The sequence below is a fragment of the Ranitomeya variabilis genome, chromosome 4 (genome assembly GCF_051348905.1).
Source record: "Ranitomeya variabilis isolate aRanVar5 chromosome 4, aRanVar5.hap1, whole genome shotgun sequence".
NCBI lineage: Eukaryota > Metazoa > Chordata > Amphibia > Anura > Dendrobatidae > Ranitomeya > Ranitomeya variabilis.
The window spans coordinates 182,813,249-182,838,923 of NC_135235.1; the positions used below are offsets into that span (position 1 = coordinate 182,813,249).

Genomic DNA, 25,675 nt, shown 5'->3' on the forward strand with positions numbered 1-25,675 from the left:
GATCAGTAACCATAGAGGTCTCAAGGACCTCTATGGTTACAATGGAGAAGCATCGCCAACCTCCGATCATGTGACGGGGGGTCGGCGACGCGCTCAATTCCGGCCGCCCGGCCGGAAGCGGTAGTTAAATGCCGCTGTCTGCGTTTGACAGCAGCATTTAACTAGTTAATAGGCGCGGGCAGATCGCGATTCTGCCCGCGCCTATTACGGGCACAAGTCAGCTGTTCAAAACAGCTGACATGTCCCGGCTTTGATGTGGGCTCACCGCCGGAGCCCGCATCAAAGCGGGGCTTCTGACCTCGGACGTACTATCCCGTCCGAGGTCAGAAAGGGGTTAAAGTAGCCGGCATTTGGAGAGCCCTTGTTTTTCACATGGACAGTTGTATGTTGCTTGCTCTAGAGTGGGTAACCCCAAAAATCTATTCATATATGCACCTGAAGGTAAAACCAGAAACATTGTTTGCCAAAAAGCACTACAATAGATAGTTGTTTAACTGTAAACCAATTTTACACTCTTGTCCGTGAGCTACATATAGATTACACTGGAGGGAGTGGTGAAGGGTTGCACTATGTTGTTAATTGGATGTAAATGTTTTATATGTTTGTGTAAGGTGTATATATTTTCATTTAAAAAAAAAAAAAAAGTTAAAAAAATAGATATAATAGTTTATACTACGAAATATGTATTGAAAAAAAAGTTGTTGTTCAAATCAATGTTACGACAAATTAGTAATGACAAAATAATAATAATTTAAAGTAGAATTTTTTTTTTTACTGTAGCACTCTGAAAATGTCAATTTCAGGGTGACACTGAAAATTTTACTTTAGCTATCCTAACCAACTATTTAACATATTTTCTACGAGCGAAGCTACGGGTATTCTATTAGTCATGACTAAGGCTACTTTCACACTAGCGTTAACTGCAATACGTCGCAATGCGTCGTTTTTGCTGAAAAAACGCATCCTGCAAAAGTGCTTGCAGGATGCGTTTTTTTCTGCATTGACTAACATTAGCGACGCATTTGCGACGCATTGACACACGTCGCAACCGTCATGCGACGGTTGCGCCGCGCTGTGGCGGACCGTCGGGAGGAAAAAACGTTCCATGTAACGTTTTTTGCTCCCGATGGTACGCTTTTTCTGACCGCGCATGCGCGGCCGAAACTCCGCCCCCACCTCCCCGCACCTGGAAAAATGCATCCGCTGCCCCCGTTGTGCGGCGGAGACAACGCTAGCATCGGGAACCTCGGCCCGACGCTAGTATGGAAGTAGCCTAAGAGAGACACTCCAGTGGCAAACCATATAAACCATATCCATCAGGGCGATGTAAAAGATTGTTTACTGGAATTGACAAAGTTACACCTTTCTTCAGTCAGGAGTGGAGATTGGGACAAACCTATACTGCAAAAGGAAAGCAGATGGATCTGCAGATGGATCTTTACATTGAATACCCTATGGCTTAAATTAATAACTATCCTATAGCCCGTTTCTATAGGTAAATTCTGTATAAAACAAGTATATCATTACAACATGATGGGGGGGCATTTTCCATACATCATTAAGATCCAACAGTATTTTGGACAATTCATTCTTGTTTTCCTCCATCATCATAGTTGTTTTTTTCCCAACACTATAACTTTTTCTTTGAGCCTAGGCACTGCATATAGGGACAGATAGACAGAGATAGTCGCCGTTGAGTGGGGGCACCATTTGCGCAGGGTTTTTTAGGGTGCCACCCTCCGCGATAGGTAGGATCATTTAAGTATAGGTTTCTTCGCTGCAGGGATAGACAGACCCTTTGATCGGTGGTGTCATGCACATTCCCCCTATCCTTCTCTTATGAATAGATTGAGTCCTCTCTCCTGTCCAGAATTCATCCACCTGCCTTAAATATACCGTATTTTTCGCTTTATAAGACGCACCCCCATTTTTTTTTAATGTTAAATAGGGGTCTGTTTTATAATGCCAGTGTCCGTCTTACAAATCATATATATGTCCCTCTTCCTGGCATCTATATAACCCTCATCCTGGCATATTTGCTCCCCCATGTGCTGCTGGCACATTGGCTTCCCCCATGTGCTGCTGGCACATTGGCTTCCCCCATGTGCTGCTGGCACATTGGCTTCCCCCTGTGCTGCTGGCACATTGGCTTCCCCCTGTGCTGCTGGCACATTGGCTTCCCCCTGTGCTGCTGGCACATTGGCTTCCCCCGTGCTGCTGGCACATTGCCCCCCCTGTGCTGCTGTTGCATTGCCTCCCACCGTGCTGCTGGCACATTGCCCCGCCCCCCCCCCCGTGCTGCTGGCATATTTCCTCCCTCCTGTACTGCTGGCACACTGCCACGCCCTCCTGTGCTGCTGGCACATTGCCCCCCCCTCCTGTGCTGCTGGCACTTGCCCCCCCTGGGCTCCATAGCCCCCCCCATCCCATCCTGGATATGTCCCCCCCCCCGGTCACTTTTATATGCCCCCCTGCTGGCACGCACATGCCCCCCCCCCAGTCACTCTATATGCCCCCTGTACTGCTGGCATGCACATGATAAAATAAACACTTAACTCACCTTCCGATGATAGCTCCGTGCTCCCAGCTCCTCAGTTGCACTTCCTGTTTCCTGGGCATCCGATCATGTGATCTGGGCACACAGTGATGACATCACTGTGCTGTGCCGATCGCATGATCGGATGTCAACACAGGAAGAGCCACAGAGGAGCTGGGAGCACGGAGCTATCATCGGAAGGTGAGTTAAGTGTTTATTTTATCATGTGCATGCCAGCAGTACAGGGGGCATATAGAGTGACTGGGGGGGGGGCATGTGCGTTCTAGCAGGGGGCATATAGAGTGACCGGGGGGGCACATTCATGATGGGAGGGGGGAGTGCATGCACATGTAATATGCGCCACTCCCCTGTCAACCAATTTGGCGTGGCTTCAGCACCGAGGTGATGAACTGCGGGTGCAGTGAATATTACATGAGGCTAATGAGTGGGAGCATGTGACCTCCCTCTGTCTCTGCAGCCCGCAGCCAGACAACTGCAGCCCCCTGACACAACTCCAGAGCCGCGCCCCTCCTCTACAGCACAGCACACATTCGGATTGTAAGACGTACCCCCCATTTCCCCAAAAAATTTAGGGGAACGAAAGTGCATCTTATAATCCGAAAAATGCGGTACTTATTTCATTATTTCATGCGTGTGTCCGGTTCCCTTTGGGGACTTTGTCTCCTCTGATATACCTATGGTGGTGTAACCACAAGTCGGATTGAAAACCTGTACCATACCAAATGGATAAAAAGAGAGCAATTGGGCAGATAATGACAGCTGTCTTTTTTCTAAGTGTTATACTCTTTTTTTTCAATGTCTAGTACTCCGTGATTTGAATATGGATTTATACGTGTAACAATACGTATCGGACCATTTTTGTTCTATACTTATCAAGGGTTTTATTTCCTTTTTTGTTTGGGTATGGATTAAACAAGCTAATGATCTGGCACGGTATAGCGTGGTATCCGGGGTGAACACTTACGTGTCACCACCAGTAACCCTGCGCTCCAAATACCAGAAATGTGGTCCAAGGCCGGAAGCGCGTCACACGCTGAAGGCAGAGATTATTATGACGCGACTCCAGAATCCTTTTAAATATCACTGGCGGATACGTCTGCAATGCAGCTAGTGTACACATTCTTTACACTCCCCTGATGATTCCTTGTAGGATAAAACACGTCGAGATGCCACACATGACGGAGGCTTTAATACTACCTCCCCATCAAAGGGAGAAAAACATTGATCGTATGAATTCCCTGATATTGGGTGAGATCCAGTCTTTTTGGTTTCTTTTTTGATTACCATGAGTACTGTTCATACCATGCTAGTGTCCGATACCTAGCTGAATATGATATGTCGCACATGTCACTTTACAACAATAATGGCTACAAGTGATGCTCATCTGTAGATGAGGAAGCATGATCCTATTAAACAATTGGGTTGTATATTGATGCATACTGGATACAATGCTCCGTTTATAATGCTGCTTATATCCTGCTGACAGAGGCTTCTTATTATTAGGTTGTCTATGATTATGCATATATGGTGATTTAATCGACATAATAGCAAATCTAAGGATATATATATATATATATATATATATATATATATATATATATATATATATATATATATATATATATATATATACATATACATACATACACACACACACACACACACACACACACACACACACACACACACACACACACACACACACACACACACATATATATACATACATATACATATACATACACTCACCGGCCACTTTATTAGGTACACCATGCTAGTAACGGGTTGGACCCCCTTTTGCCTTCAGAACTGCCTCAATTCTTCGTGGCATAGATTCAACAAGGTGCTGGAAGCATTCCTCAGAGATTTTGGTCCATATTGACATGATGGCATCACACAGTTGCCGCAGATTTGTCGGCCGCACATCCCAAAGATGCTCCATACAAGGCAGGATGGATCCATGCTTTCATGTTGTTTACGCCAAATTCTGACCCTACCATCCGAATGTCGCAGCAGAAATCGAGACTCATCAGACCAAGCAACGTTTTTCCAATCTTCTACTGTCCAATTTCGATGAGCTTGTACAAATTGTAGCCTCAGTTTCCTGTTCTTAGCTGAAAGGAGTGGTACCCGGTGTGGTCTTCTGCTGCTGTAGCCCATCTGCCTCAAAGTTCGACGCACTGTGCGTTCAGAGATGCTCTTAGGCCTACCTTGGTTGTAACGGGTGGCGATTTGAGTCACTGTTGCCTTTCTATCAGCTCGAACCAGTCTGCCCATTCTCCTCTGACCTCTGGCGTCAACAAGGCATTTCCGCCCACAGAACTGCCGCTCACTGGATTTTTTTTCTTTTTCGGACCATTCTCTGTAAACCCTAGAGATGGTTATGCGTGAAAATCCCAGTAGATCAGCAGTTTCTGAAATACTCAGACCAGCCCTTCTGGCACCAACAACCATGCCACGTTCAAAGGCACTCAAATCACCTTTCTTCCCCATACTGATGCTCGGTTTGAACTGCAGGAGATTGTCTTGACCATGTCTACATGCCTAAATGCACTGAGTTGCCGCCATGTGATTGGCTGATTAGAAATTAAGTGTTAACAAGAAGTTGGACAGGTGTACCTAATAAAGTGGCCGGTGAGTGTGTGTGTGTGTGTGTGTATATATATATATATATTTTTTTTCGTCTAAGGCTACTTTCACAGTAGCATTGTTTGCTGTACGTCGCAATGCGTTGTTTTTTGGAGAAAAAACGCATCCTGCAAATGTGCTTGCAGGATGCGTTTTTTCTCCATAGACTTGTATTAGCGACGCATTGCGACGTATGGCCACACCTTGCATCCGTCGTGTGACGGATGCGTCGTGTTTTGGCGCACCGTCGGCACAAAAAAAGTTACTTGTAACGTTTTTTTGTGCGTCGAGTCCGCCATTTCCGACAGCGCATGTGCGGCCGGAACTCCGGCCCCTCCTCCCCGGACCTTACATTGGGGCATCGGATGTGTTGTAAAACTGCATCCGCTGCCCCCGTTTTTCATTTTTTTCGCAGTTTGCGTCGGTACGAATAGCCTAAGGGGCACTTCTGTCTGTTTGTCTGTCTGTCACGGAAATCCCATGGGCACAGTCCGGCCGCGAAATGGCGGCTTCCTACTCCCCTGCAGTCAGTGTCCCCTCCATACTCCCCCCCCCCCCCAGTCAGAACCCACTGCCCACATAGCGTTTTAGCAGTCCGTTAAACCGACTTCGTTGCACTGCGGTGTAATGCAGTCTGTTAACGCTGCTATTAACACTGTGTGACAAACTTTTTACTATTGATGCTGCCTATGCAGCACCAATAGTAAAAAGATATGTTAAAAATAATTAAAAAAAAAATTAAAAATGGTGCTATTCTCACCTTCCGCCGTCCACCGATGCGCACAAGCGGTGAGGCTGCCGCCAGCTTCCGTTCCCAGAGATGCATTGCGAAATCACCCAGATGGCTTAGCGGTCTCACGAGAGAACGGAAGCTGGCGGCAGCCTCGCCGCTCGCGCGCATCGGCGGACGCCGGAGGGTGAGTAACTATTTTTTATTTTAATTTTTTTTTTTTTTTTAACAGAGATATGGTGTATACTACGTGGGCTATGTTACATACTGTGTGACTGATATATACTACGTGGGCAGTGTTATATACTGTGTGGGCTGTGTTATATACTATGTGGCTGCTATATACCACGTGGCTGCTATATACCACGTGGCTGTGCTATATTTTATGTGGCTGCTATATACTATGTGGCTGCTATATACTATGTGGCTGCTATGTACTACGTGGCTGTGTTATATAGTACGTGGGCTGTGTTATATAGTACGTGGGCTGTGTTATATAGTACGTGGGCTGTGTTATATACCACGTGGGCTGTGTTATATACCAAGTGGGCTGTGTTATATACTACTAGATGGTTGCCCGATTCTAACGCATCGGGTATTCTAGAATATGTACACTGTGTTCCAAATTATTATGCACAAAGAGTTTATGAGTGATAAGGTTAGAATTTTTTGTTTGTCATTTAAACTCATTGATGGTGAAGTGTGTCAGGGCTCTTTATATCACTGAAAGCAATTGCAGATACCTGTGCACATTAGTTTGGCAGATGTGTCCAAATAAAGGCAAGACTACTTAATAAGGCTGTTCCACATTATTAAGCAGCCTACATTTTTTGCCAAAATGGGAAAGAAAAAGGATGTGTCGGCTGCTGAGAAGCAACAAATTGTGGAGTATTTAGGTCAAGGCATGACTACAATCAACATTGCCAAGACACTTCATCGTGATCATCGCACAATAAAGAAGTATGTAGCTGATTCCCAGCACACACGTGTGCGTGCTGATAAGGAAACATTGAGGACTCTTTCCAACAGGCAATTGCGTAAGGTTAAAAGAGCAGCTGCAAAAATGCCTTGTCATAGCAGCAGACAAGTTTTTGAAGCTGCTGGTGCCTCCAACGTCCCCAGAACAACAAGATGCAGGGTCCTTCAGAGGTTTAGAGCTGTGCGTAAGCCATCCTGTCAACCACCTCTATCCACTGCACACAAGCAGTGGGCCAAACGATACATGAAGACTGACTTCCAAACTGTTTTGTTCCAAGATGAGTGCCGTGCAACGCTTGATGGTCCAGATGGATGGAGTGGAGGATGGCTGGTTGATGGACACGCCATGAAAACACTGCTAAGGCGCCACAAGGAGGAGGTGGAGTAATGTTTTGGGCTGGAATCATGGGGAGAGAGATTGTCGGCCCCTTTATGATCCCTGAAGGGGTAAAGATGAACTCCATAATCTATGTGGAGTTTCTAAAACAACACTTCCTGCCATGGTTCAAGAGGAAGAACTGTGCTTTCCACAGCAAGATCATTTTCATGCATGATAATGCACCGTCTCATGCTGCAAAAAACACATCTGCATCTCTGGCTGCTATGGGCATAAAAGAGGACAAACTTATGGTGTGGCCACCATCTTCCCCTGACCTCAACCCCATTGAGAACCTCTGGAGCATCATCAAAAGGAGTGTCTATGATGACGGGAAGCAGTTCACATCTAAGTAACAGCTCTGGGAGGGTATTCTGTCCACATGCAAAACAATTGAAGCAGAAACCATCCAAAAACTGACAAATGCAATGCATGAGAGAGTTCAGAAGCTTCTTTCGAACAAGGGGTCCTATGTGCAAATGTAACATCACCTAGAATAAAGTTTTCAATTGAAAACTGTTTGATTTCATTTTGTAATAAGCTGATAATGCTTATAACTTCACAATTGACCATTTTTTTGTTCAAAATAAAAAAAAAAAGGTTGAAAACTCTGAAGTGCATAATAATTTGGAACATGCATTTTGAGTGTTTATTTTTTTTAGAAAGGATACTGTTTTCATAGGCAGTTTGTTCCAAAACATTGCAATTATACTAGAATAGTAGATGACTGGAAAATAACAATGACTGCAATTCAGATAGGTAATTTAGAGAAAATATGAGGAAATATTATTTGCATAATAATTTGGAACACAGTGTATGTCTACGTAGTAGTAGTATGCCCAGCCACGTGGTATATTGCCCAGCCACGTGGTATATTGCCCAGCCACGTGGTATATTGCCCAGCCACGTAGTATATTGCCCAGCCACGTAGTATATTGCCCAGCGATGTAGTATACAGCACAGAGCCACGTAGTATGTTGCCCAGTGACAAAGTATATTGCCTAGTGACGTAGTATATTGCCCAGCGACGTAGTATACAGCACAGAGCCACATAGTATATTGCCCAGTGACGTAGTATATTGCCTAGTGACGACGTATATTGCCCAGCTATGTAGTATATTGGCCAGCCACGTATGACACAGGTAAAACAAATAAAAAATAAACATATACCATACTCACCTTCCGTAGCTGTCGCCTGTGTGCGGTGAAGTCGGCAGCTTGCGGTCCCAGGGTGTGATGACGTCGCGGTCACGTGACCGTGTAGCGGTCACATGACCGTGACGTCACGGCAGGTCCTTTCCGCGCAGGACTTGTGATGATGTTGCGGTCACATGACCGTGACGTCATGGCAGGTCCTTCTGCCAGACCATCCGTGCCAACGGAACGTGGCGGTTGCATCGCGAGGAGCGGGAAAGGCGGCATAGGTGAGTATATAATCATTTTTTATTTTTTTTATTATTTTTAACATTAGATGTTTTTACTATTGGCGCTGCATAGGCTGCGTCAATAGTAAAAAACTTGGTCACACAGGGTTAATAGCAGCGGTAACGGAGTGCGTTACCCGCGGCATAACGCGGTCCGTTACCGCCGGCATTAACCCTGTGTGAGCGGAGGGGTGTATGCGGGCGCCGGGCAGTGAGTGCGGGGAGTAAAGAGCGGCCATTTTCTTCCGGACTGTGCGCGTCGCTGATTGGTCGCGAGACCAATCAGCGAACGAATAACCGCGACAGACAGACAGAAGGACAGACAGACGGAAGTGACCCTTAGACAATTATATAGTAGATGTGGCTGTGCTATATACTATGTGGCTGTGCTGTATACTATGTGGCTGTGCTGTATACTATGTGGCTGCTATATACTATGGCTGCTACATACTATGTGGCTGTGCTATACGCTATGTGGCTGTGCTATACGCTATGTGGCTGTGCTATACGCTATGTGGCTGTGCTATATACTACATACTACGTGGCTGTACTATATCCTGCACCCCGAACCCCCGACATCCAGCGCCCCGAACCCCTGACATCCTGCGACCAATCAGCGACAGACGCAGTCCAGCCGCGAATTGAAGTGGGATTTAAACCACGCTTCGCTGATTGCTCGCGGCCGGCCGGGCGTGACCAATCAGCGATATTGGCGCGGGATTTAAACACCGCTTCAGTGATTGGTTGCGGCCAGCCGTTAGCTACCAATCAGTGATATTGGCGCGGTATTTAAACACCGCTTCGGTCATTGGTCGTGCCCGGCCGGCCGCAACCAATCAGTGACAGGTGCAGTCCGGCCGCAAATTGGCGCCAGAATTGAACCATGCTTTGCTGATCGGCCAGCCGGGCGCGACCAATCAGCGATATTGGCGCGGAATTTAACCCCCACTCAGTGCGACGTACATACATATATACATATTCTAGAATACCCGATGCGTTAGAATCGGGCCACCATCTAGTATGTTTATACTTATTTGTCTTTCACCATATACGAGGTTTTGGTTATGATAGCACTCTAGGCATTTTGTATCGTGGCATTTCATAAGTGGCGATATGCCTTTTGTGGTCACCATTGAGACTGACTGCAAACGACATCGAAAGAGTGATCAGCCTGTACATATCCACTTCCCTAAATTTGCATGGAGTATATGGATAACTAATTCCATAGACATCTGTAGGCACTCTTTGACTAACAGGTCAAGGTGCAACAGGACTTTTTGACACTGTCAGTACATTTAGTCATTTCCTTCCCCACCCTTGTTTTTTTTGTTGTTAATAGGGCACTTTTGTCACTGTGGTTTCCCTTTATATATTTTTTACATGTTTGAATTGTTTTATAAAGATACCTAATAAAGGTTAAGTTTTAAGTATATCCACTTGCTACGTACACGATACAGAAATTCCCATATTTGGTTTGGCATCAGGGCCAGCGTCGGCACCTGAGCAAGTGCCGTGGCCCTGAGCAGGCGGAGGGTGCCCATTCGCCGTTGGGGACACTGGCACGCTATGGTGGCCCGGTGTCTGTGTCAGTGCCAGAGTTCACGAGTGTGCCCTCCTGTCTGCTCGGGGCCCTGGTATGCGATACTTACCTCTCCACGTTCCTCCACTGTGGCACCATCTGCGTCTCCTGACTGTTGACATTTCAGGTGAGAGGGTGCGATAATGTCACACCTGTGCCCCTCTGGTTGAACAGTCACAGTGCAGAAAGCCGGAAGACGCCGAAGCTGAGCAGTGGCCAGCAAGGAGAGGTGAGTATTTGATTTTTTTTTTTTTTTTAATGTTTGGAGCAATGATTGCTCCAATCATACAGTGGAGCATTATATGAGGCCCATTATGTATGGAGCATTATATGGGGCCCATCATACACTGGAGCATCATATATGGGTCCCATCATACACTGTAGCATCATATATGGGTCTCACCAGACACTGTAGCATCATATATGGGGCCCATCATACACTGTAGCATCATATATGGGGCCCATCATACACTGGAGCATCATATATGGGGCCCATCATACACTGGAGCATCATACATGGGGCCCATCATACACTGGCGCATCATACATGGGGCCCATCATACACTGGAGCATCATACATGGGGCCCATCATACACTGGAGCATCATACATGGGGCCCATCATACACTGGAGCATCATGTATGGGGCCCATCATACACTGGAGCATCATGTATGGGGCCCATCATACACTGGAGCATCATGTATGGGGCCCATCATACACTGGAGCATCATGTATGGGGCCCATCATACACTGGAGCATCATGTATGGGGCCCATCATACACTGGAGCATCATGTATGGGGCCCATCATACACTGGAGCATCATGTATGGGGCCCATCATACACTGGAGCATCATGTATGGGGCGCATCATACACTGGAGCATGACTGGAGCATCGCATATGAGGCCTATCATACACTGGAGCATCGTATATGGGGCCCATTATATGGAGCATTATATGGGGCCCGTCATACACTGCAGCATCATAAATGGGGCTCATTATTCTGTATGGAGCACTATGTGATGCCCATAATACTGTATTGTGCAATTTATGGGGCTCATTCTGTATGGAGCACTATGTGGTGGCCATAATACTGTATGGAGCGCTATATGTGACTCCATTCTGTATGGAGCAATATATGGGGCTCATTATTCTGTATGGAGTGCTTTGTGGAGCCTATAATACTGTATGGAGGGCTATACTGTCTGGTTTCTGAGCTATTTTAGAATTTACAATAGATATCTCTCATGTAATATAAGAAGTAAATGAAATCTGGCATTGTTCTATACCTTTATTTCTCTGCTGCATCTGTGCATCATGAATCGTGGTATGTGTTAAAGGGACCCATTGAGCCTCTTTTGCTCGGGGCCCATAAAAACCTGGAGCCTGTCCTGTTTGGCATTGATGTATTTAACTAGTATTCATGTCCAGTCTTGTTTTTCTCTTTCCTAAGTTTCACAGAAATGTAATTAAATGAGGACTTTTCTCGTTCTCCTATCTCTTTTCATAAGACCCTTCAATATCTGCATCAGAACGCTAAAGAGAGAGTAGAAATCACTACCGTTACTACTGCCAGTAGCAGCCATCCTATTGCTTCCTGCTCCTCACAGATCTCCATGCAAGAGCTTGAAGAGTTACGCAGGCAACTTGGTAGTGTAACAGCTACAACCAGCGTCCCCCAGGTAAAAGTTGTATATCTGACGCTATTGTTACATCGTAGATGTTATATTCATAGTTGTCATTATTGTATGAATTACTACGGTTTTATATTTCTATACTTTAAGCCATTGGAAGTTTTCCGGAAACAGCTCAGAGACAAACTGATTAAGAAGAATGCTGAACTATCAGTTCCAGTATTCCCGCATTGGGTGTATGAGCGACCAGCTCTGATTGGAGATTTCTCTTCTTCATCCAGTACAAGTACAGATTTCACCATGCCAATAGGTTTGTATGACTATAATGCCCTTCGTGACGGAGCCAATTTTGACCTTAAGTGGTTTGCACGTTAATTGACCGGGCCAATTTTTACAATTCTGACCACTGTCCCTTTATGAGGTTGTGAGAACTTTGAACCCCCAAGTGTTTTACTACAGTTTATAAAGCAGAGCCGTGAAAATAAAAAATCTTTTTTTTTCCACAAAAATGATTTTTAGCCCCCCAAATTTTTATTTTCCCAAGGGTTACAAGAGAACTTGGACCCCAAAAGTTGTTGTCCAATTTGTCCTGAGTACGCTGATACCCCATATGTTGGGTAAACCCCTGTTTGGGCGTACGGGAGAGCTCGGAAGGGAGGGAGCACTGTTTTACTTTTTCAATGCAGATTTGGCTGGAATTGAGATCGGATGCCATGTCACGTTTTTGGAGAGCCCCTGATGTGCCTAAACAGTGGAAACCCCCCCAATTCTAACTGAAACTCTAACCCAAGCACACCCCTAATCCCAACCACACCCCTAACCCCAACACACCCCTAACCCTAATCCCAACCCTAACCACACCCCTATCTCCAACTCAACCCAAATCCCAACGGTAACCCTAACCACACCCCTAACCCTGACACACCCTAATCCCAACCGTAAATGTAATCCTAACCCTAACTTTAGCCCCAACCCTAACCCTAACTGTAGCCCCAACCCTAACTGTAGCCCCAAACCTAGCTGTAGCCCCAACCCTAACCCTAACTTTAGCCCCAACCCTAACCCTAATGGGAAAATGAAAATAAATACATTTTTTAAATCTTATTATTTTTCCCTAATTGAGGGGGTGATGAAGGGGGGTTTGATTTACTTTTATAGCAGGTTTTTTAGCGGATTTCTATGATTGGCAGCTGTCACACACTAAAAGACACTTTTTATTGCAAAAAATAGTTTTTGCGTCTCCACATTTTGAGAGCTATAATTTTTCTATATTTTGGTCCACAGATTCATGTGAGGTCTTGTTTTTTGCGGGATGGGTTGACTTTTTTATTGGAACCATTTTCGGGCACGTGACATTTTTTGATTGCTTTTTATTCTGATTTTTGTGAGGCAGAATGACCAAAAACCAGCTATTCATAAATTTCTTTTGGGGGGAGGGGGGGTTGGGCGTTTATACCGTTCCACGTAAAATTGATAAAGCAGTTTTATTCTTCGGGTCAGTACGATTACAGCGATACCTCATTTAGAGTTATATGAAAAAGTTTGGGCACCCCTATTAATCTTAAGCTTAATGTTTTATATAAATTGTTTTTTTGCAACAGCTATTTCAGTTTCATATATCTAATAACTGTTGGACACAGTAATGTTTCTGCCTTGAAATGAGGTTTATTGTACTAACAGAAAATGTGCAATAATGTACCTTTCAAATTTTGTTTGAATGCAAAGTATGGGCACCTCACCAGAAAAGTGACATTAATATTTAGTAGATCCTCCTTTTGCAAAAATAACAGCCTCTAGTCGCTTCCTGTAGTTTTTAATGAGTTCCTGGATCCTGGATGAAGGTATTTTTGACCATTCCTCTTTACAAAACAATTCCAGTTCAGTTAAGTTTGATGGTCGCCGAGTATGGACAGCCCTCTTCAAATGATCCCACAGATGTTCAATGATATTCAGGTCTGGGGACTGGGATGGCCATTCCAGAACAGTGTAATTGTTCCTCTACATGAATGCCTGAGTAGATTTGGAACGGTGTTTTTGGATCATTGTCTTGCTGAAAGATCCATCCCCTGCGTAACTTCAACTTTGTCACTGATTCATGAACATTATTGTCAAGAATCTGCTGATACTGAGAGGAATCCATGCGTCCCTCAACTTTAACAAGATTCCCGGTGCCGGCAATGGCCACACAGCCCCAAAGCATGATGGAACCTCCACCAAATTTTACTGTGGGTAGCAAGTGTTTTTCTTGGAATGCTGTGTTTTTTTGCCGCCATGCATAACGCCTTTTTGTATGACCAAACAATTCAATCTTGGTTTCATCAATCCACAGGACCTTCTTCCAAAAAGAAATTGGCTTCTCCAAATGTGCTTTTGCATACCTCAGCCGACTCTGTTTGCGGCGTGCTTGCAGAAACGGCTTCTTTCGCATCATTCTCCCATACAGCTTCTCCTTGTGCAAAGTGCGTTGTATAGTTGACCGATGCATAGTGAAACCATCTGCAGCAAGTTGATGCTGCAGCTCTCTGGAGGTGGTCTGAGGATTGTCCTTGACTGATCTCACCATTCTTCTTCTCTGCCTTTCTGATGTTTTTCTTGGCCTGCCACTTCTGGCCTTAACAAGAACCGTACCTGTGTTCTTCCATTACCTTACTATGTTCCTCACAGTGGAAATTGACAGGTTAAATCTCTGAGACAGCTTTTTGTATCCTTCCCCTGAACAACTATGTTGAATAATCTTTGTTTTCAGATCATTTGACAGTTGTTTTGAGGAGCCCATGATGCCACTCTTCAGAGGAGATTCAAACAGGAGAACAACTTTCAAGTGGCCACTTTAAGTAGCTTTTCTCATGATTGCATACACCTCGCTATTAAGTTCAAAGCTCAATGAGGTTACAAAATCAAAAAAAGTGCTTTAGTAAGTCAGTAAAAAGTAGGTAGGAGTATTTAAAACCAGAAAATGATAAGGGTGCCCATACTTATGCACCTGTCAAATTTTGTTTGAATGCAGATTGCACATTTTCTGTTAGTACAAGAAACCTCATTTCAAGGCAGAAACATTACTGTGTCCAACAGTTATTAGATATATGAAACTGAAATAGCTGTTGCAAAAAAAAAACAATTTTTATAAAACATTAAGCTTAAGATTAATAGGGGTGCCCAAACTTTTTCATATAACTGTATATCATTTTTTTTTAAGTTTTGGGGCTTTTATACAATACAAACTATTTTATATAAAAAATAATTATTTTTGCATCGCTTTATTCTGAGGACTATAACTTTTTTATTTTTTCGCTGATAATGCTGTATCGTGGCTCATTTTTTGCGGGACAAGGTGACGTTTTCAGCGGTACCATGGATATTTATACCCGTCTTTTATACCCGTCACTTTGCAGAGCACTGTGTCAGATCAGCGATCTGACAGTCACTGCAGAAGGCTTGCAAGCCACCTCCCTGCAGGACCCAGAAGGAACACCGCGGCCATTTTGGATCTGGGGCCTCCAGGGAGGAGGAGGTAGGAGACCCTCGGAGCAACGCGAGGGTTGCTCCGTTGGTCTCAGAGAAGCAGGCAGGGGCCCTCTCCCTGCGCGATGCTTCCCTGTGCCGCCTGAACACTGCGATCATGTTTGATCATGTCACGGACTGCTCCTGGCACATAGTGCCAGATGTCAGCTGCGATAGTCAGCTGACACCGGGCCGCGATTGTCCGCGCTCCCCCCGTGATTGTGGCCAATCGACTATGACGTACTATCCCGTCACTGGGAATTAAGTCCCAGGTTACCTCGATGGGATAGTACGTCATATGGGATTAAGGAGTTAATGACCAGGTCAAATTTTTGAAATCTGACCAGTGTCATTTTGTGAAAATAACTCTGGAACGCTTCAACGGATCCCAGTGATTCTGAGATTGTTTTTCATGACATATTGTAATTCATGATAGTAGTTCAATTTGTTTCCTACAACCTGCGTTTATTTGTGAAATATCTGAAATTTTATTAAAATTTTTGCAATTTTCAAACTTTTAATTCCTGTGCCCTTAAACCAGAGAATTATTTCACACAAAATACTTAATAAATAACATTTCCCACATGTCTACTTTACATCTGCATCATTTTTTTAAACCCCTTACTGACATCGGATGTATTAGTATGCCGATCTCAGTATCCTCCGCTTTAATGTGGGCTTCGGTGGTGAGCCCACATCTGTTCCGGGACATGTCAACTGTTTTGAACAGCTGATATGTGCCCGCAAAAACCACGTGGTGGAATCGCGATTCACCCGCAGATATATACTAGTTAAATGCTGCTGTCTAACTCTGACAGCGGCATTTAAATCGCGCTTCCGGCCATCGGGACGGTAATACACGCACCGATGACCCCTGTCACGTGATCGGGGGTCATTGGTTCGTCGACATGACAACCATGAGAGACCATTGAGACCCCTATGGTTGTCAGTTCCAGATTGCTCTGAGCGCCACTCAGTGGTCAGCGCTCATAGCAATTCAGCAATTCTACTATGTAGAAGCGATCTGACCATCGCCTCTGTGAAGCAGAGACGATCGAGTTGTGCCAGTATCTAGCCTCCTATGGAGACTATTGAAGCATGCCAGAAGTAAAAAAATAAATAAAAAAAATGTAAAAGTTCAAATCACCCCCCTTTCGCCCCATTCAAAATAAAACAATTAAAAATAAAATCAAACCTACACATATTTGGTATCGCCGCTTTTTCGAATCACCCAATCTATCAATTAAAAAAAAAAAGCATTAACCTGATGGCTTAACGGCATAGCCAAAAAGTCAAAACGCCAAAATTACATTTTTCTTGGTCACCGTGTCATTGCATTAACATGCAATAATGGGCGATCAAAAGATCGTATCTGCACAAAAATGGTATCATTAAAAACGTCAGCTCGGCGTGCAAAAAAATAAGCCCTCACCAACCTGAAGTCACGAAAAGTGGAGATGCTACAGATATCGGAAAATTGCGCATCTTTTTTAACCCCTTAGTGACAGAGCCAATTTGGTACTTAATGACCAATCCAATTTTTACAATTCTGACCACTGTCCCTTTTTTATGAGGTTATAGCTCTGAAATGCTTTAACGGATCCCGCTGATTCTGAGATTGTTTTTTCGTGACATGTTAGTGGTAAAATTTCTTCGATATTACTTTCATTTATTTATGAAAAAAATGGAAATGTGGCGAAAATTTGGTAATTTTCAAACTTTTAATTTTTGTGCTCTTAAAACAGAGCGATATGTCACACAAAACAGTTAATAAATAACATTTCCCACATGTGAACTTTACATCAGCACAATTTTGGAAAAAAATTTTTTTGTTAGGAAGTTATAAGGGTTAAAAGTTGACCAGCAATTTCCCATTTTTACAACAAAATTTACAAAACTATTTATTTTAGGGACCATCTCACATTTAGGCTATGTGCACACGTCAGGAATCTTTGCACAATTTTCCTGACCCAATCGGACTTTTTCCACAGGAAATCCGCATGTGTTTTTATCGCGTTTTTTGCTGGGTTTGTTTGCGGATTTTACGCGTTTTTTTCTGGAGCTTCCGCAGTACAATATATAACGGCAAAAGTGCAAAAAATCCGCAAAATTAATGAACATGCTGCATTTTTTTTCACCGCAATTTGTTTTTTTTTTTGCAGAAAAAAACGCAACATACGCACAAAAATTGCCGATTGCATTCTATTAATAGGATGCTTAATGGATGCGTTTTTTTCGCGTTTTTATAGCGAAAAAAAACTCAAAGTCCAGAACGTGTCCAATAATCTAACTTGTTTTTCTTATCTTTCAGGATACATCGGGAGCTTATCTACAGCATTACAGAATGCTGTAGATAAGCCCCTGATGCCGGTGGCCGCGGCTTATAGGCGAATTTTGGGCTGACAGATATCTTTTTTTTGCGTTTTCTGTGGACGCGTGCGCGTGAAAACAACACATCCGCATGTCCTGCGTATCCAATGTTAAAGATAGGTACGCAGAATGCATGCAGAAATATGAGGAAGTAGGCGAGACTTAACGAAGGGCGTTCGCAGCCTTCCGCAAAGCCCCGGAACGCTAATGTGAACCCATCATAAGAACAACTGTACAGCCACTTATGGAATATTTCTACATTCAGCAGAAATTATGGGACAAATTCTTGTGCCATTTTTACCCATTACCCAGTGGGAAAATGTAAAACTTTGGGCTAACACACAATCTTTGTAAAAATGTAAATTATTTTTTCTTCACTGTCTGTGACACAACTGTGGTGTCAATATAATCACTGCACCCCTAGATTAATTCATTGAGAGCTTTAATTGGTAAAATGGGGTTGCTTATGAGGGGTTCTGCTGTTCTGGCACCTCAGGGGCCCTGTCAGTGTAGCATGGCACCCTCAAACAAGTGCAGCAAAATCTGCACTGTAATATGGTTCTACTTCCCTTCTGGGCTTTGCACTTTGTCTCAAAAGTAGTTTTTGACCACATATGGGGTATCGTTGAAATCAGGAGAATTTGCACAACAAACTTTGGGGTCCATTTTCTCCTTTTGCCCTTGTGAAAATACAAATTTTGTAGCTAAAAAGGTTTTTTGTGGAAAAAATGTTTTTTTTTTTATTTTTTTTACATTTTCACTGCTTAGCGTTATAAATTTCTCTGACGCAACGGGGTTCAAGGTGCTGAATACACATTGATATAAGGTCCGAAAGGTGTCTAGTTTCTAAAAAAAAGTTGTCACTTGTGGGTGGTTTACACTGTTTAGGCACATCAGGGGCTCTTCATACGCGACATGGCATCCGCTACTTATTACATAAAAATTTACATTCGAAAAGTCAAACGGCGCTTCTTCCCTTCCAAGGCCTGCCGTATGGGGTATTAGCATGCTCAGGAGAAATTGCACAACAAATTGTATGGTCCAATTTCTCCTGTTACCCTTGCGAAAGTAAAAAAAAAAATAGGTCTAAAAGAAAATTTTTGTGAAAGAAAAGTAAATTTTAATTTTTTCCTTCCACATCCCAAAAATTCCTGTGAAGCACCTGAAGGGTTAATAAACTTCTTGAATGTGGGTTTGCGCAGGGGACATTGAGGGATAACGAGGCTGCAGGGGACATTGAGGGATTCTTCCAGGAGTTTGAACATCAATGTCGATTAATGGAAGTCCCGGAAAGGGAGCGAGTCAGACATCTAGTGGGGCTTTTAGACGGTGAAGCTGCCGAAGCCTACAGATCTATGGACCTTCAGTGGAGCAGTGAGTATGAGGAGGTAAAAGAGGCCATTCTTGAACATTATGCTGTAACTCCAGACACTTACAGAGCGCAGTTCCGCTCCTTAGCCTATGAAGGGGAAGTGTCTTTCAAGATATATGCCCATAGGCTCAAACAAGTGTGTCAGCGCTGGCTGGAGGGAGAGGGGGCCTTGACTTGGGAGGCCTTCCTCCAGGTCATCCTAAAAGAACAGTTCTACACCAAATGCCCCGCTGAGATCCGGGAATGGGTGCGTGAGAGGAGACCAGCGACAGTGGAGCAAGCTGCTGCTTTAGCTGATGAGGTTCTCACTATCAAGCCTCATTGGAAAAATTTAATGGTGAATGGAGTAAAAGCTACCAACACCTTACCACCAGTGGTCTCTTGTCCTTCAGTCCCCAAAGTTTGCTGTCCCACTAGACCACCACCTCATGTTGATACCCATGTGACTCACCTTCCAGCTAGTCCTGCCCCTTCCTCTGAAATGCTACAAGGAGAGAAAGTAGTAGAGCGCAGGTGTTATGGATGTGGGCATCCTGGGCATCTGCAGACCACCTGCCCAGCTATACAGTGGAGAAATCGGTCTCAACCCCAACAACCACCGCATGCACCGTCACATAGATATCAGCCTCCAGGTTCCCTTACCTCCACCCCCAGAGTGCACATAGGAAGGAGTGCGATACAGCGCAGATGTTACCGATGTCTGCAAGATGCCTGCCCTCAGGGTCAATTGAGGAATGAACCTGCACCAAGTCGGCCTATCAATTATTTACAGCCAAATACAATGGAGGAAGAGGTGCCACCGCTACAAATTGATTTGTCTAATAGCTCAGAAACCCATGTTCGACCATTAGGGGTTTATAGGGTGTGGGCCACAGCCACGAGTTCCTTTATTCCTCAAAGAAAGCACGTACAGGAGGTCATGCAGGACGGTCAGAGAGTTATTGGCTTTTGTGACTCTGGGGCATTTCTCACCATAGCTGATCCCAAAGTGGTTCGGCCAGAGGTAATACAGCATGGACCTGGTATTACCATTGAATTAGCTGGAGGCCAATAGAAGAATATCCCAAAAGCAAGCGTAGAACTGGACTTTGGCTTTGGGGTCAAGCAATGCGTGGTTGGGGTGATGAGGGGCCTGCCTGCAGATATTGTCTTAGGAAATGATGTGGGAGAGCTACAATGTCGATTTGTAGGTGCTGGAAGCAGAGTTTAAGTCAAAGGATGCAAAGTGGAGCCCACCTTTTAAGCCTACAGCTGCACCATAGAATAAAGATGAGGCAGTCGACACAAATGCTAATGGATTGTCCAGACAGGAGCCATGAGTTATGTCGGCCATGTTTACGTGTACTTGACAAGCGACCTGTTGAGGTCACTAGTATGTACACTACTTGAGGGGGGAAGGGGTTGTAACAGAGTGTCATCCTAGCCTGTACACATGGACCATACTGTAATCAGGCTTACATTAGCATTCTTTGCCCTGTATCTGGTGGGGGTATGCTTGTCTTTGTTTCCCTCTGCAGGGGGCGTCTCCAGTACACAAACCTGTAGAGAGACTGCAGACAGGGTTTCTGGAACTTTCTTAATTCTTAGAGCTATGTTTAAGGGGGTGGGTGTTGGGATCAGCCCCTTTGTTGGGCATAGATACTAAGAGTGGTAGGACAACAAGCCACACGTTCTGTTAGTCGATGCTGTGTGCTTTGAAGGACAAGGATCTGCAGCTGCAGCTGGATCCTGGTATCATGTATGAAGATTGGAGATCATTTTGCCACATGGAATTGTGATGTCTCACCACCCTACTGGATGTAAGGACTGAATCTGAAGACTGTTGTGAGTTGACTTGCGAAGGGCTAGGATCTTAGGCTGAGGCGAGATCCCTGTGACCGTGTGCATTGTTGGAAGCTGCCACGTGGGACTGTGTTGTGCCCCTCATCTGCTGGATCTATTGAACTCACTCAAGGACTATTGCTATTTCCCTGGCGTCGGATTGCCGGGTGGCACCCCCGGATCTACTCCCTTTCTGTGGACTCATTGTGGACTCATTGTGGACGCTGCAGAATTACTTTCATTTGCGTGGTCCCAGGTTCCTGTTCCAATAAATCTTGTTGGATTGTTTATCGGCCCGGTGTTTCTTTCTGCTCTGTCGAATACCCCGTCACAGAGACGGCAGGAGGAGGCAAGGGCTTGGATATGTGACTTGAAAGAGAGGATCACCCTGAGGCATCGGGCGTGTGGGACTGGGGAAAGTGAACAGCTATTGACATTGTTGGATATGTCTGGTGGTGTGGGGGAGGGAGAAAGTGAATATTCGGTCTGTTGATGAGATATAGGGATAGGATAGGGCCAAGGCTGTGATGCCAAGAGATGAGAGGATCTGTAGCAGAAGGGAGTGGTCCACAGTGTCGAGGGCAGAAGACAGGTCCAGGAGAAGGAGGACAAAGTAGTGTCGCTTGCTCCTGGTGGTCAGTAGGTCTTTGATGACTTTAGTTGGGGCAGTTTCAGTTAAGTGATGGGGTCAGAAGCCAGATTGTAATTGATCAGAGGGAGCAGGAGGAGAGGTGGGAGGACCGTTCAAGATGGACGTGTTGCTCCAGTAATTTGGAGGCATAAGGGAGAAGAGATATCGGGCGATAGCTAGACACAGATGATGAGTCGACGGAGGGCTTTTTGAGGATGGGTGTGATCTTGGCATGGTTGAAGGATGAGGGTTGGGATGAAGACCGTGGAAAGGTTAGGGATGAGGTGGGACGGGAGCGGGTCGAGCGTGCAGGTGGTGAGGTGCGAGAGATGCGGTCGGTGTCCTCTTCTATTGATCTAATGTTTAGTTTAAGGGTTCTGCAAGCGGTGGTCCCTCCCTAAGGTGGATTGTTTTTCTATATAAATCTCTCAGGTGGTACTGTCATGGGTGAAGGGAAAAATCTAAGTTACTCACTGGATTGGGATTTTTTAGAGCCCATAACAGCACCCTTATATCCCCCCATCAGCGGTTGTAGGTGCACTATTAAGTAATTAGAGTAAGAGTGTGGTTATCATTTGGTGTAGGTATGTGTATATAACTATTTGGAGGTCCTCTCCTGCTCTGTAACTCAACTGTGTTGGGGGAGAAGTGCCGCCCTTTTATGTCAGTGGTTTCCTGTCCTGGATGCACAGATCCTCTCTCAGGTGTTGCTGTCATGGGCTCTGTAAAATTCCTTTACAGGTGAGTAACTTAGATATTTTACACCATTGACCACAATGTCTCTCTTTTTTCTCTGCACAGAGGGTCATAAGCCGAATCCAGGGCCCATGTGCACAAAAATATTTTAATGTCACACATTAAATATAGAGTGCACTTTAATTTCCACGTTGTTTTGTTTTTGTTTTTGCTATAAAACTTGAGTCGTGCAGCATGCATCAGGTTGGCATATGTAAATTGTGTAGAGTGCATCAGGTTGGCATATATGTAAGTTTTGTAGAGTGGATCAGGTTGGCATTTGTGAGTTGTGCAAGTCAGAAATAATTTTGGTAGTTCATGGATGTGTGGTACAGTTCAAGGCATTCTTTTATAAGCAAGCCAGGTTTGTCGTGGCAGTTGTCGCATTAAGTAGTGTATTTTCTTATCCCCCTTCTGTAACACACTTTGCACCTATTTGCAACCTTATTTACTTTGTGATTTGAGGGGCCATACCTGGGAAATGTTGCCCTAGTACGATACGAGTACCTTCGGTTCCAGAAGTGCTGGGCCTTTCCCCTTCCTGACTTCCAAATATTAGGGCCAATCAATGCCTCCTGGAACTTATGGAATGTACCTGTCTTGCCTGCACATCGTGATAGCACGAAAGCATTATACAATGCCATCTGTACGATTTGCATGTCCAGCTTCTTGTACCACACTTGCGCTTTTCTCATGGCACTATAGGGCTGGAGGACTTGATCAGAGAGATCAACTCCCCCCATATTTTATTATACCTCAGTACACAGTATCTTTTGTGGACCTGTGTAGAGGAACCTCGTAAAACAGTGAGGGTGCTGCCATCACCAGGTATGGTGGTCAGGAAAAGGACATCCCACTTGTACTTGACCACCAGCATGTTGTCGCTACATTGGGCTCTGCTCTCGTCCTTTCTGAGCAACTGCCCAATTATTGACCTAGGGAGTCCTCTCTGATTTTTACACACAGTACCACAGGGTGCTGTAGCTCTGGCAGAGAGGGACTTGAGCAGTGTTATGCTTGTATAAAAGTTATCTACATAGAGGTGATAACCTTTGATCCAGCAGTGGGTGCACCAAATCCCACACAATTTTCAAACTCATTCCCATTATGGGGATGATAGGAGTGTCCTTCCCATCATAAACACTAAATTGTGTGTGTACCCTGAGATACTCTTGCACAGCTTGTAGAGTTTAATTTTATCCGTGTGTGTAAATGTTTGGTGTAAACTTTTTTTTTTTTTTCATTCAGAAGAAAAATAAAAAAAAATAGAAAAAAGAATCTAGAAAAAAAAAATTAACAGAATATAATATTTTGTAAAATAAGACAATCTTAATAAAAGGACATCAGTAAAAACAAATTACTGAGTGCCCTCAATGATCTTTACACTAACCCTGACTATATTCAGTAAAAAATACTGTAGACACTGATTACTACAGCATATTTTTACTGTCCCTATTCTAACCCTATCAACTTATACAAATTATTTTTATTAAATTTTTTCACAGAAAAAAACAGATGCCGATCAATCATGTGCGTTACTGATATGCGCTCAGCGGCTGTAGGACGCACACATGGATGTGTTGCAGAAAGGGGGTAAAACGTGGACAGGGAAAAAGTCCTGGCCAAAAGCAAGCACATGCGCCGATCGGTAATGTGCGACACTGATCAGTGGCTAAGCGGCTGCAGGACGCATGGAAAAACTGCAGAAAAAAAGATTGATCAAGTATTTATCAGTGCTTGGTGGCAGACGGGGTGGTGGGGAAAGGGGGCAGAGGAGGATTGGGGTGGCTTAGGAAAAAGCAAGGGACTGTAATGGATCAGGGATGTTTTCTTTTTTCTAGCAAGAACAGCAGCAGCAATAGAGATGGAACAGACTTGAAAAAGTCTGTGGCACCATAAGACCCTGCAGTTTCACATCATTCTAACCCTGAGACTGCTGTGCAACGTCTCCAAGCTGGAATGAGTCGAAACAGAGCAGTCACTGTGAGGTCAGACTGCTTCTCTAAAGGTACTGTCACATTAAGCGACGCTGCAGCGATATAGACAACGATGCCGATCGCTGCAGCGTCGCTGTTTCGTCGTTGTGTGGTCGCTGGAGAGCTGTCACACAGACAGCTCTCCAGCGACCAACGATGCCGAAGTCCCTGGGTAACCAGGGTAAACATCGGGTTACTAAGCGCAGGGCCACGCTTAGTAACCCGATGTTTACCCTGGTTACCAAAAAACAAACACTACATACTTACATTTCGGTGCCTGTCGCGTCCCCCGGCGTCCGCTTCCCTGCACTGTGTAAGCGCCGGCCCTAAAGCACAGCGGTGACGTCACCACTGTGCTGTGCTTTACGGCCGGCACTGACACATTCAGCTCTGAGCAGCAGCGCGGACGCCGGGGGACGTGACAGACATCAGAAGGTGAGTATGTACTGTTTTTTTTTTTTTTTTAACTTTTACAATGGTAACCAGGGTAAATATCGGGTTACTAAGCGCGGCCCTGCGCTTAGTAACCTGATATTTACCCTGGTTACCATTGTAAAACATTGCTGGCATTGTTGCTTTTGCTGTCAAACACGACGATACACGCCGATTTGACGACCAAATAAAGTTCTGGACTTCTAGCTCCGACCAGCGATATCACAGCGGGATCCAGATCGCTGCTGCGTGTCAAACACAACGATATCGCTATCCAGGACGCTGCAACGTCACGGATCGCTATTGTTATCGTTGGAAAGTTGGTCAGTGTGAAGGTACCTTATGTCACTGATTGACGCGATCGGACATCATCGTGCTGTTATGATATTCAGGATTGAACACCCAATCACAACAATCGTAGTTGGGGGGGGGGGTAAAACACCCACTGACAGCGAGTCCCAGTGCAGTGGTGTTAGAATCAGCAGACACCTTAATGGGATCATCGTTTATTCGTTCATAGTGATAAATTTTAGCTAGGTCGTATCTATACATCCAAAGACGGGAACTCTCTTCCTTCTATGACTTAGGGATAGATTCACGGTTGCGAATGGGTTAATGTGAGGAAGCAACCTTCTTTTTCGAATGCTTAACAATTTTACGTTAACTCTCTATACTTTTAGATCGCATTAAAAGAAAGCCTCTCATCTGCACAAAATAACTGTTCAAACCAAGCACAGGTAGGTGTTCAGTTCACCTGTGTGACCGAGTAGTTCACTGAACCTTTCCATCTATTTATTTTGCATCCATTCATTTGATGGACAATACTGGCTTTCTAGATGCCAAAGGAGGGCAGAAATACATGCAAAATAAGCAAATTGAATATTGCACTAAACTGTTTGGTCATGCACCGAGTTTTTATGCTTGGTTTCCTC

General features: G+C 44.6%; 1 protein-coding gene across 3 annotated transcripts in view; it reads left to right on the forward strand.

Moving 5' to 3' along the window:
* Positions 1 to 25,675, forward strand: part of TUBGCP2 (tubulin gamma complex component 2) — a 362,650-nt gene that overhangs the window by 54,375 nt on the left and 282,600 nt on the right. For all 3 annotated transcript variants that reach the window (XM_077259452.1, XM_077259455.1, XM_077259454.1), the window contains exons 4-5: positions 11,783 to 11,953; positions 12,056 to 12,215. In XM_077259452.1, coding sequence (XP_077115567.1) covers positions 11,783 to 11,953; positions 12,056 to 12,215 — 331 coding nt within the window. The remainder of the gene's footprint in view (positions 1 to 11,782; positions 11,954 to 12,055; positions 12,216 to 25,675) is intronic.